The sequence below is a fragment of the Rhipicephalus microplus genome, chromosome 1, assembly GCF_043290135.1.
Source record: "Rhipicephalus microplus isolate Deutch F79 chromosome 1, USDA_Rmic, whole genome shotgun sequence".
NCBI classification, from domain to species: Eukaryota; Metazoa; Arthropoda; class Arachnida; order Ixodida; family Ixodidae; genus Rhipicephalus; species Rhipicephalus microplus.
This window is the reverse complement of record NC_134700.1, coordinates 132,581,562-132,594,765: the sequence shown is the minus strand read 5'-3', so window position 1 is coordinate 132,594,765 and position 13,204 is coordinate 132,581,562. Positions and strand designations below refer to the sequence as shown.

Here is a 13,204-nt window from a genome sequence, read left to right as displayed (position 1 = left end):
GTTCTTGATCAAAGATTAGAATGAACTGGACGTGCAGCAGGAAAGGCTATAATAGTTTTGGGTGCGTATTACCTCCTGCTGCGAAAGCTAACGTAACACTAGAACTGTGCTGCTAACGAATTCGTTTGGTTTCACTAACTCTGAAATAGATCCGTAGGTTGGCCAAGACATTTAGACCGACACGTCACCTTTGTTAGCTTTGTTCAAAATAGCTTAAGGTTCTTCGAACGCACCTACACTAAAAAATTACCTAAAAGCGAATGTGGCTGAAGTGCAGCAATTCACAGACATATGTGCGTATGAGTTCACACAGAAGGCGTGTTCATATGCGTTGGTCGCATTCGATTGCCCCTTGTAAATGCACAAAGTTACTCGAGCAGGGCGTTTAAGTAATGAAAAAGGAAAATATGCAAGGCGGGGGGGACACATTGGCAGATGATTTCTATGTGCCTATCTAATGATATCTTCGCGTTTAACTTCCAAACCCACAGTATGATTGTCAGAGACACCACAGTGAAGAGCTTTTTCGATTTTCCCCATTTGGTGGTTTTTAGCGTGCACTGGTGTCACACAGTACGCAGACTTCAACCATTTTGCCTGCATCAAAACACACCCGCCACGGTCGGGATCGAACAGGTGATCTTCGAGTGAACAGTCGAGTATCTACTCGACTGTTCATACCATACAATGAACCATACAATGAACTGTCCAGTCTGGCAGCCGCTGATTGTCGCGCCTGCCAACGCACGCACATGGAACATCATTTTCATGTGTTCTATGGCTTACTCCATGGGGTTGACTTTGTGTTTCAGCGCACAGGTGAGGAACTTCTCAGTAGCCACGTCGATAAGATGCTATGATTTAGCTCTGCTACACCAGCTGCCACTGCAAACCTAACTGCTGCAACCAAAGTTTGTTCTTTCAATGAACGTAGATAACTATTTCGAATATTTCCCCTTACACTTTTTGGCTCTTATTTTTATTAAACTTACTTTCCGATAGTGGTGTCATCCAATACAACTCTTCGTTGGAATCGTGACCCTGAAGTTCGTACCACGTTTGTTGTTTCGAATGCATATGCTAAATATTCGGGAAATTAGGAGCAGCTGTTGGATCAAAGGTGCTCTAAAGTGTAACTACAGTGTCATGCGCTGAATAGACAGCTTGAGTTGTGCGTGCGCAGCCGTTCTTGTGCGCATACAAACACCGCTCTGCCTATTTTAGCTATGTTTTAACGCCAACACATTTAATGTTAAATGAACCTATTTGTTGCGCATATTTTTCCCTACTCGTGCTGTCACAGATGAGATGTTTGGAGTTTAACTTCTCTTCATAAATTATCGTTATTAAATAACATAACCTTGGTTCACCAGATATATGAATTGAGGTGTGCTGTGCCATTGCATAGGCGTCATAGCTGCAAAAAGTTACATACAAAAATGCGAGCTGGATAAGCTGGGACGTACAATTTAGTACGGTACTGAGCACAAAAAAGACGGGTAATTGATTTAACGTCTCTAAACCACCATAAGATTATAAGAGGGGCCGTAGTGGACGGATCCAGAAGTTTCGACCACTTGGGGTTATTTACGTGCACCCAAATCTGAGCACTCTGGCCTTAAGCATTTTCGCCTCCATCGAAAAAGCAGCCGGTGCAGACTGGATTGCTTCCCGTTATCTGCGGGCCAGCAGCCGAGTACTTTAACCAATAGATTACCATAGCAAGGCTGTCTTTTTGCCGGAATAAGTTTAATAGAGAGAGAACAGCCGATAAGTTTGGAATGAATTTCCCGTAGTAGAGTAAAACCAAGCAGTGACTGAAGCTGATGCTTATCGGCTGGCGCCGGTGCCTTGACATTTACACTAAGTTTCTCGCGTGTTCAATGGATGACGTGCCTGTTGATTACACGGGCCACGTAGACTGGCTCATTGCGAAAAAAATCGCACTTTGTAGTCTTTACACGAAAGCACCGCTCCGACAGCCTTTTCAAAACGGCATTAAGGTTGTGCGGATGCTCTTATATTGAGTGGCTCAAAATGAAGATGTCGTCGATATAGCATAATACAATGTTCAGACAACTGCAGACCCTGTCCATGATCCTCTGCAAAATTGCGGGTGCAAAAGCAGTTCCAAAATGCAGACGATTCATGGTGTAAAACCCATTGCGGGTGTTTAGCATGGTGTACTCTTTTTAAAGTGGGTTCATTTCTATCTGGTGGTAAGCCCTGCTCAGGTCAATTTTAAAAAATTGCTGTTTCCTAGCAGGGCTGCAAACAACTCAGCGGGCTCCGGCAACGAGTAACGTTCTACGTCGAGTACGGGGTTGAGCGTCAACTTGTGATCCCCACACACACTTGTCGATTCGCCGCGCTTCACTACTGGTAACACCGGAGTGGCGTACTCACTATTTCTTACAAACACCAACACACCCATTTGTACCAGTCTTGACAGCTCGTGCTCCACTGGTGCTTTTAGATAAAATGGCACACGGCAGATGGAAAGAAGGAAGGAAGCAACAAAAGGGGGAAGGTAGGAAGATGAACCGAAAATACATCCGGTCTGCTACCCTACATTGGGGGATAAGGGAAGGCGACAAGAAAGCTGAGAAAGCGGGAAGAAAAAGAAAGAAAAAGGGAGAGACAGACAGTAAGTTCACTGCAGCGTGTAGAACACCACTGCAAGCCAGAGGCGTTCACTCAAACCCGTTGTACTCAAAAAACACGAAAGGGCATTCTCTGGCTTCTGCGCTATCCAAGAATGTGGATGGTGCTGTATCAGCATCTGCGCAAAAAGGCCGATCATCCAGTCGTTGCAACGCGTTGGCAAGTAGTCGTCTCTCTGAGGCTAATCGACTACAGTACCACAGCAGGCACCCAGTGAGTTTTAAAGCGTTCAGGGTTTATGCCTTTGAAAATGTGATGTGTTTTCTCGCTTCGTATAGTTTCTAGCTCGTTTGTGAAAACACCCTTATATTTGTCATGCTAGCTCTGGTACTCGCGCGGATGGTTCACACGACATCTGTTTTCACCGACGTCCTTGCTTACAGTCGACACGAATATGCTGAAGCCAGCTGCGGTCAAACAACGCTGATTCACATTGAGAAAGCACGTATAGCGTTAACTAGGGGCCCTGACCGTTCTGCTAAACTTGCAGAGAAGCAACACCGGATGGCTTCAGTGGTTCCCAGCATAGGTTCTGAGCTTCAGGCTAGTCCTCATTAGCGGCACGCACGGGGAAAATGAACGGAATTGACTTAGAGATAAGACTGAGATGGCAGCTTCTGGGTCGAGCTTTATTCGCCAAAGGCTCCCTTCTACAATTACCCTAAGCATAATACGCTCTTTTGTTTCTACCTTCTTGGCCACCACATTTTAAACGGGTGGTTCCAACGGCTGCTAAGCTCGAACGCGTGAGGCTGTTCGCTTCGCCTTATGCTGGTGCTTCCGACGCCAACACGCTTGATGAATAAACCCTTTTTTGTTACAGAAAAAGAGGTTGCGTTATTGTGCGCGCATGCACTGGTCTTGTTGTTTGAACTAAAGCGGGATCGTTTCGTTTTTTACGTGCTCAGCAACTGCAGAACGTTGAACTCGCTACGGGGCTTCGAATGCGTAGCCATAGCGTTAACAAGCGAAGCTTCCAAGGTGGTAGCATGATCTACAGCTCTTTAAAACATCAGTGGCTTGTACTCCGAAAGCAAGTGCTTCTGAACATCAACTCGCAGCGAACAGCAAACAAATCTGTGGGAGCAGCTCGTTAAGACATGCTTCGAACTCGCAAGTTTGGGCCAGTGCCGGTAACTCTGCCCCGCACTGCGGTATTGTTTTGTGTTCTTCCTGCATTCGACGATGAAACTTCGCTCGCTCATCTAAGTTTGACTGTTCAGAGACAAAGTTGTGACGGAGAAGCTTGCACAAGATTTCCAATGAATGTGAGGACTGCAGTGTTGCGGTGGTCAGTGGCTTGAGAAGCGAGTAAATCTGCGGACCTACTATGTTGATGAACACGTCTACCTTCCATTCATCAGGGACATCATTCGATCCAAGATAAGCGTGCACAGGCTCCTCGTAGCCAATCGAATCGCTTGTCAAGCTATCAAATCGCTGCACTTGCCCCAGCTTAAAACTTGCCATGACTTCGCACTGACCCTGTCGCCTTGACCGGTGGCCTTAGCCGTGTCATCCCCAGCGGCTACTTCACATCTGCGGAATCCGCCACTGAATTCCAGATAACAAACAACTTCTGGCAATAACAAAGTTTTGTTATTGCCAGAAAAACACACAGTGCATCTTTTCAGCAGAGAAAGTTTCTCCGTCAGTGAATGTGCGCAACTTGGTTTCGGAGGCAGTTCGAGCAACCTCATTATCTTTGTGTCATCTTCCAAAGCCCGCATGTGACGCGATGACCTCGCTGCATGCAAATATAAATACACAAAAAACAATTGACACGGAAGGAGCCATGCACAAGTACCTTCGGTATGCTTACGTTGAAAACAAACTCTTTCCTGAATAACATATTGTTACGTGAGTAACGAGACAAAGTATTGCGAATATATTCGAAAAATATATTTGCAAGAGCCGTTGCAGCACTGGCCAGTCTGGCTCCGAGCTCGAGCAGCCAGCGAGCCTCATCTTCTTCGTCGGGCGCACACGCGCATTCGCACTATGGTTTGTGGCAGCCTACAGGTAGCATATAACCCCCGTCGGCAAAGGCGCCGTCTCGGCGCATCTAGATGTCAAGATCATTGGGCGAGTGGTACTGCTTCAGGCGTGCGACGTGTACGATGTCGCTGGCCCTAGGGGTGGATGAAGACGGCGAGGCAGCAGGAGTGATTTCATAAGTGACGGGAGTCACCTCACGAAGCACTCTGTAGGGCCCTGTGTACCGAGAGAGCAGCTTGTCAGACAGGCCAACGTGCCTGGTCGGAGACCACAGCAGAACCAACGAACCGGGCGAAAAGTGCACATCGCGGTGTCGTTGGTCGTACCGACGCCGTTGGTTTGCTTGGGAGGTCAGAAGGCGAGCACGAGCGGTTTCGCGTGCGTGGGCGGCCCGGCTGATGGCGTCCAGAGCATATTGTGAAGTTGGAGCTGCTGGTAACGGAATCGTCGTATCGAGGGGTAATGTGGGTTCGCGGCCGAACAGCAAGAAAAAAGGGGAGTAACCAGCCGTGTCGTGGCGCGAAGAATTGTAGGCAAATGTCACGTATGGTAAAGCGATGTCCCAGTCAGAGTGATCTGAGGAAACGTACTTTGCAAGCATGTCAGTTAGGGTTCGGTTCAGGCGTTCTGTGAGGCCATTTGTTTGCGGATGGTACGACGTAGTGAGCTTGTGGCGTGTTGCACAAGAGCGTAGAATGTCCGCTATGACTTTCGATAGAAATGTGCGGCCTCGGTCCGTGAGCAGCTGGCGTGGAGCACCATGTTGCAAGATCACGTCGTGTAGAAGAAAATCGGCGACGTCAGTGGCGCAACTTGTTGGAAGGGCGCGTGTGATTGCGTAGCGTGTGGCGTAGTCTGTGGCCACAGCTATCCACCTGTTGCCAGCAGAAGACAGAGGAAAAGGGCCGAGTAAGTCCAAGCCGACGCGAAAGAAAGGTTCAGTAGAAATATCGAGTGGTTGAAGGCGCCCAGCCGGAAGCGTCGATGGTGTTTTGCGGCGCTGACATTCCTCACACGCCGCGACGTATCTTCTGACGGACCGTGCCAGACCTGGCCAATAGAAGCGACGGCGAATCCGGTCGTATGTGCGGGACACACCCAGGTGACCGGCAGTAGGAACGTCATGAAGTTCGTGGAGTACAGCCAAGCGGAGGTGTTTGGGTATGGCAAGCAGCAGAGATGGGCCGTCTGGATGGAAGTTATGCCGGTATAATGTGCCATTCTGGAGTACGAACGAGCGATAGGATCGGTTCGATGGGGAGGAGTCGAGGCGCTCAATGATAGCTCGTAGGGCTGCATCACGGCGTTGCTCGTCGGCTATGTGGTTCAGTTGAGAAACGGAGCACACGCAGGCGTCGTTGTCAGGTATGGTGGCCGATGGGTCAACTGGATAGCGAGAAAGGCAATCGGCGTCCTGGTGCAGGCGTCCAGACTTGTATATCACAGAAAAGGTGTATTCTTGCAGTCGCAGAGCCCAGCGACCAAGTCGACCTGTAGGATCTCTTAAGGATGAAAGCCAGCAGAGCGCGTGGTGGTCGGTGACGACGGAAAAGTGAGTGCCATATAAATATGGACGGAATTTTGAGACCGCCCAGACAAGAGCAAGGCATTCTCGCTCTGTGATCGAATAGTTACGCTCTGCAGGTGTAAGGAGGCGGCTAGCATACGCGATAACGCGGTCGTGTCCCTGTTGGCATTGGGCGAGAACGGCTCCGATACCGTGACCACTGGCATCAGTTCGGACCTCAGTTCGGGCAGATGGGTCAAAGTGGGCGAGGATAGGGGGCGTCGTCAAAAGTGTTATGAGGTGAGAGAAGGCGGCAGCTTGAGTGGACCCCCACGAAAATGGAACGCCTTTCTTCAAAAGATCGGTAAGTGGTTGGGCGATTGCCGCAAAATCTTTCACGAACCGCCTAAAGTAGGAGCAAAGTCCCACAAAGCTCCGGACATCTTTGGCGGATTGGGGTACTGGGAAATTCGTGACGGCACGAATTTTCTCAGGGTCCGGTCTCACACCAGAAGCATCGACAAGGTGGCCCAGCACGGTAATCTGTCGGCGGCCGAAGTGACACTTCGAGGAGTTCAACTGGAGGCCAGCTTTGCGGAAGACGTCGAGAATGGCCGACAGACGCTCAAGGTGGGTCTCAAACGTAGGTGCAAATACGAGGACGTCGTCTAGGTAACACAGGCATGTTGACCATTTGAACCCGTGTAGCAGAGAGTCCATCATACGTTCGAACGTGGCGGGGGCATTGCATAGGCCGAAGGGCATAACCTTGAATTGGTATAGGCCATCTGGAGTGATGAAGGCGGTCTTTTCTTGGTCTTTCTCGTCTACGGCAATCTGCCAATAACCAGAACGAAGGTCGATGGATGAAAAGTAGCGTGCGCCGTGGAGACAATCGAGGGCGTCATCAATACGTGGTAAAGGATACACGTCCTTTTTGGTGATTCGATTTAGATGCCGGTAATCGATGCAAAAACGCCATGTGTTGTCCTTCTTTTTAACCAGGACGACGGGTGACGCCCATGGGCTTGATGAGGGCTCAATAATGCCTTTAGTTAACATCTTATTCACTTCAGCTTGAATAATCTGGCGCTCCGACGCGGACACGCGATACGGTCGACGGTGAATGGGAGCAGCATCACCGGTGTTGATGCGGTGCTTTACAAGAGAAGTTTGGCCGAGTGGGCGGTCGTCAAGGTCGAAGATGTCACGGTAGGAAGCTAGAAGGCGTGCGAGAGCGGCTGATTGCGCTGGGGGAAGGTCAGGGTCGATCATGGGACGTATTGACATGTCGAGGCATGTGGCATCGAGTGGGCGACAAGGAAAATTGGGGCATGCGTCGGCTGCGAAAGTGGTGACGTGATCATTGGCTAAGGACCGCAACGTGGCAATTAGGATGCCTTCAGGGAGGACTTGCTTTGTGAAGCCGAAATTTATGACGGGTAGACGGGTCCGGTTGGAGGCTACAGTTACGATGCAGTGAGGGACGGTGACGTCACGTGCCAGTAGGACATCAGGAATCGGCGTGACGATGTAATTCCCATCCAATACGGGTGAGGTCGTGGCGAATTCGGTGAATGTGAGGGCTTTAGGCGGTAAGCGGAGGAAGTCTGTGGCAGAAAGGCCGTGTTGAGGTTCAGGGTGAATATCCGGCTGAAGAGGAAGGTCTAAGCAAAGAGTACCAGCGGAACAGTCGATCAGAGCAGAATGGGTCGACAGGAAGTCCATCCCTAAGATGAGGTCATGAGGACAGTTCTGGAGCACCGTGAATAGAACAGGGATGTAACGGTCGGCGATGCGTATGCGAGCCGTACACATGCCAATGACAGGAACAGTGCCGCCATCGGCCACACGTACAGCTTCGGTAGCAGGGGGCGTGAGTACTTTTCTTAAGCGGCGACAAAGATGAACGCTGATTATGGATACATGAGCGCCAGTATCGACTAGTGCCGACAGAGAAATACCGTCCACGTGTACATCGACAAGATTTTTGTTCGTATGAAGCGTCAATGGAGGGTTTGGTTCAGACAGGGATGATGCAGCACTACCTCCAGGGGCTGCACTGTCTAGTTTTCCGTCGGGTACGATGAAAAGTTAGGCGGCGAGTGATGGCGGCGTGGCTGGGGCGACGGGGAACGACGGCGTTGAGGGGACGGAGAACGAGCAGGAAGGCGGCTGTTAGACGTGTCGAAAGCAGGGGCGGTACGGCTGGACGAATACCGGCGAAGATCTTCATATGGGCTATAAGGTGCGAAAAACTGGCTCCTATGTGGCGGCGTCCAGGAGGCACGGCAGTAGCGGGAGACATGTCCAACGCGGTGGCACCGGAAGCAGATCGGTTTGTCGTCAGGAGTTCGCCATTCCGCCGGGTTGCGAGATCGTGGAGCAACAAATGGGTCACGTCGAGGTGCATTAATGGGAATTGGTCTGGAGGAGGGGCAAGAGATGGGGCAAGCATCAGGGAACCCGCGGTTGGCGAATTCTTGTCGTACGACCGCCTGAATAACGGAGATCGCGGGGGTTGTCGGTATCGTATGTTCGAAAGAAGTGGGCTGAAGCGGCGCTGGACTTGCTGCTTCAAGTTCCCGTCGAACGATACGCGTTACACTCTGCTCAAAGGGCGGTGTGACGGTAGAATCGGAGCAGGTGGACGTAGCCGCCGTGTTTGGCAACCGAGAAAAAGGAGGGCGCACCCGACGGCTTTTTGCTGTTTCGAAACGGCGGCATTCTTGAATTACACGGTCGATGGTCGAGACGTTAGTGTACACCAGCAAATTGAAGGCGTCGTCCGCGATCCCCTTCAAAACGTGTCCAACCTTTTCAGCCTCAGACATCGCCTCGTCCACTTTTCGGCAAAGAGCGAGAACTTCTTGGATGTATGACACATACGATTCAGTTGGCGACTGGACACGGGTAGCCAGCTCCTGTCGTGCAGCTGCGTGGCGACCGGTCGGGTCCCCAAAGATGTCACGTAGCTTCTCCTTGAACGTGTCCCAGCTGGTGAGTTCGGACTCATTTGTCTCGTACCAGACACGCGGGGTTCCGTCCAAGTAGAAGAGAACATTAGCGAGCATCATGGTAGGGTCCCAACGGTGAGTTTGACTGACCCGTTCATAAAGGCGAAGCCATTTGTCGACGTCGAGGCCAGGTTGCGCAGAAAATGTCCCGGGATCACGTGGTGTTTGGACGGCGACAAAGGTTGTCGGAGAAGCCGCAGATGATGAAGCGGACGCGTTGTCACTGGAAGCCATGGCGGGAAGCTGGAGGATGCGGCCACTGCGGAGCTGCGTGGTGAGGACGGGGATCGTTCCACCTCCACCAAATATGTTACGTGAGTAACGAGACAAAGTATTGCGAATATATTCGAAAAATATATTTGCAAGAGCGGTTGCAGCACTGGCCAGTCTGGCTCCGAGCTCGAGCAGCCAGCGAGCCTCATCTTCTTCGTCGGGCGCACACGCGCATTCGCACTATGGTTTGTGGCAGCCTACAGGTAGCAATATGTTACTTATGTTCCATGGCTGCCTCATATTCAGTGCCATCGGGCAGTTCTCGATTGATTTGCAGATTGTCTCAGGACAACCAACTATAGCGTGAAAAGGCAGTCCTCCACACCATTTATGTGTCGACTTCGGCAGCAACTGCCCGCTTCTTGAGCATTCTTAGATGGTGTCAGTTAATGCACACTTATCAAGATTGTGAACGCGGCTTGACAGTTTTCTACTGTAGGCCACTAAAGAATCACAAGCGTTATTTATTACACTGCTCAAACATTTATTACAACACACATCAAACATGTGTGTTGGCTTTATCAAAGTTGATATTACACACGCTTGCCCAATTCAGCTTCAAAGCCTCTAGCCAGTTGCGGCCCAACAACAAAGTGTCACAATTTTTTTCCGTCCGGACTACAATCAACGGCAAGGTCTCGGTTTGCCCGTCGTGCTCTACATGCACCGTCAACTTTCCGGCAACTGCTAGTGTGGAACCGCCATACGTTTTTAACCGTAAACTACATCTTTCTAGGGGTACATTCGGCCAATACTGTCTGTACATTTTTTCTGGCACAATAGACACAGAGGCTCCGGTATCAACCTGCATCGTGACATTCCTGCCTGCGATCTTAACTTTCACCGCGTAGCCACCGTGACTACTCCGACATGAAAAAATATGACTAAGCAAGACCTCGTTCTCACCACTTTTATCGTCCCAGTCACCAGAGTCTTCTAAGCCAGTACCATCGATGAGAGAATGCACCGAACGTGGCGTTGTTCTGCAGACCCTTGCCAGGTGTCCCACCTTTTTGCAGGCACGACATCGATATTTGCGAAAAGGGCAGGTGGTGGCGTCATGCGCTGCTCCGCACCGCGAACAGTCCGTCGCCTCGGCATGCCGCTCCGCGTTACCGCTCACGCCCCTTTTCGTACCTGTGGACCGTTGGGGGTGGTGTGGCCGCACCAAGTTCACGTCACCGAGTTCTTTGGGGTGAATTTTTCTGGTTTCTGTGCGAGCGAGTTCCCCACTTTTCGCCAGGTCATAGGCAGCTTGAAACGTCAGGGTACTCTTCTTAAGCAGCTCTGCTTGTGCCGTTTCATCTCTCAGTCCGGCCACGAACCGATCCCGCAGGGCGTCATCCAAGAATTGGCCGAACTCGCACGATCCAGCCAGCCTTTTTAATTCTAACGCAAATGCGGCAACTGACTCATTTTCCCGCTGCGACCGACGGTTGAACCGGAATCTTTCCGCTATCACCAAAGGCTTCGGGGAATAGTGCCCTTTCAGTATTTGGAGCAGTTCGTCGTACGTTTTCTCTTCCGGCTTGGTCGGGGCCAATAAATTCTTCAACGTGCGGTAGGCCTGTTTTCCAATGGCGGTGACAAAGACTGACACCTTCAAGTCTTCACTGACCTGGGTCGCCCGGACGTAATGTTCAAAGCGTTCCGCATATGAGTCGAAGTCTTCGTCTCCCTCTTCCGTGAACGGCTCAAACCGGCCAAAGGAAGCCATGTCGTGGTAATCCACCAGGACGCTTTCCGCTCCTAGAATACTGGTGCCGTGACGTGAGCTACAGCCGAGGCCCGGCTAACGTGCCCGAGTATCATCCCATCCTCGTCGCCACTGTTACGTCTTCACAACTTGGGAGCCGACTAGCCAACACACATGTTTATTTCAACGAGCAATACAACGGAATGACTCACCGCACCCCCGCGGCGGTCTTATATCTAACAAAGAACTTAACAGTGACGTCAGAGAGCCAGACACTTCCATGTGCATCTTATCTTATATACGACACGCGCTCTATCTTGGGTAGTATTACACAACACTCACACAGTAGAGTAGGTAGTATTACAAACTGGCTATCACTTTTTCTAAACACAACGAATATTTTACCGTTCTTCTGGTAACATGAAGGATTTCTACCTTTTCGAGCCATAACAGTGGAGCTGTGCAAGGCGGCGGTTAAACTTGGGTTGTAGTCCGCGGGTTAGCGTTGTCGCCCAGAAACAGTTGCATTCATGGGCCACATAAATATGGCCAGCTTTATCATTAAACTACGACGAACAGAGGTGTTCGGCTATGGATAAAGTCATGCGCTCTGCAGAAAGTCATAGATAGATAGATAGATAGATAGATAGATAGATAGATAGATAGATAGATAGATAGATAGATAGATAGATAGATAGATAGATAGATAGATAGATAGCAGTAGGGTTGACAAAACAAAACATTGCAAAAGTGGTGTTCCTTTCATGGTACTCACAGCAATTTTCAGGATTCATCATCGTCACCATCATCATCAACCTGACTACGCCCACTGCAGGGCTTCTGCCCTGATCCGCTAATCAACCTCTATTGTGCTCTCTGCCCCCCCGTTATACCTGCAAACTTTTTAATCTCGTCAGCCCACCTAACGTTCTGTCCCCCTTTTGTGCGTTTGCCTTCTCTGAAAATTTGGTCTCCTCTTCTAATGACCAGCGTTTATACTGCCCACGTGCTACGTACCCGGCGCATGTCCATTTCTTCTTGATTTCTACTATGATATCATTAACCCCGTTTTTTCTCTGACCCACTCTGCTCCCTTCTTGTCTCTAGCGGTCACATCTATCTTATTACTTTCTATCGCTGGCTACTTCATCATCAGTTTAAGCTGAACCATCCCTGTAAGCTTCCAGGTTTCTGAGCCATAGTTCAGTACCGGCAAGATGCAGCTGTTACATACCTTTTTCTTCGGGGTTATTGGCAGATTACCATTCATGATTTCAGGTTGCTTGCTGATTGTAATCCACCCCTATATTTGACTCTAATGATTTGGCTCTGTGGTTACTAGCTGTCGAAGCAGACATATTCATTTACAACTTCCAGCATCTCTCCCCCAACTCCAAAGTTCTGCTGTCTGCTGAGACTGTTGCACATTACTTTAGTTTTTTGCATAATAATTTGTGGCTTTTCGTACCCAGTTCAGTAATTATGAGCTGTAATTCGTCCCCTGAGTTACTCCTCCACTTAAGATGATCAGCGTATCTCAGGTTTCAAAGATACTCTTCAATAGCTCTTATCGCTGACTCTTCCCAATCTAAGGCCCTTAAAGCTTCCTGTAAACACGCGGTAAATGGAATTGGAGAGATTGTTTCGCTTTGCTTCACACCCTTCATTATTGGGCTTCCGTCACTTTTTTATGTAGATATACGGTTCCTGTTAATACACTGTAGATTTCTTCTTGCAGGGTTTCTCGATCTCTTGGTCCAGTAGTGCCTGCATTACTGTTGATGTGCATTTGAATGAAATACCTTCTTGTAATCAACGAAACTATGCATTAGGTGTTGGTTGTATTCCGCGCATTTCGGAATTACCTGATTGATAGTATGATTATGGTTCATTGTGAAGTTGCCTGTATGAAATCCTGCTTGGTCTTTTGGTTGATTGAACTCCAATGTCGCCAAATGCTATTAGCAATTATTTTCCTAAATCGTTTGTAGCGAACATACAGTAAGCTGAGCGAACATTATCTTTCTCAAGTCATTCACGTCTGCTTTT

The 13,204-nt window shown here is 49.5% G+C and overlaps 1 protein-coding gene across 1 annotated transcript; it reads right to left on the bottom strand.

The window, feature by feature from the left end:
- Positions 1-9,958: 9,958 nt before the first annotated feature.
- LOC142765732 (uncharacterized) lies at positions 9,959-11,306 on the bottom strand. Its single transcript, XM_075867246.1, has one exon. The coding sequence runs from the start codon at positions 11,174-11,176 to the stop codon at positions 9,959-9,961; it is 1,218 nt and encodes a 405-aa protein (XP_075723361.1). The 5' UTR covers positions 11,177-11,306.
- Positions 11,307-13,204: the final 1,898 nt, after the last annotated feature.

Excerpts from the sequence above, each read along its gene's own strand:
- LOC142765732 (XM_075867246.1), bottom strand. The coding sequence starts at position 11,176 with ATGGCTTCCTTTGGCCGGTTTGAGCCGTTCACGGAAGAGGGAGACGAA.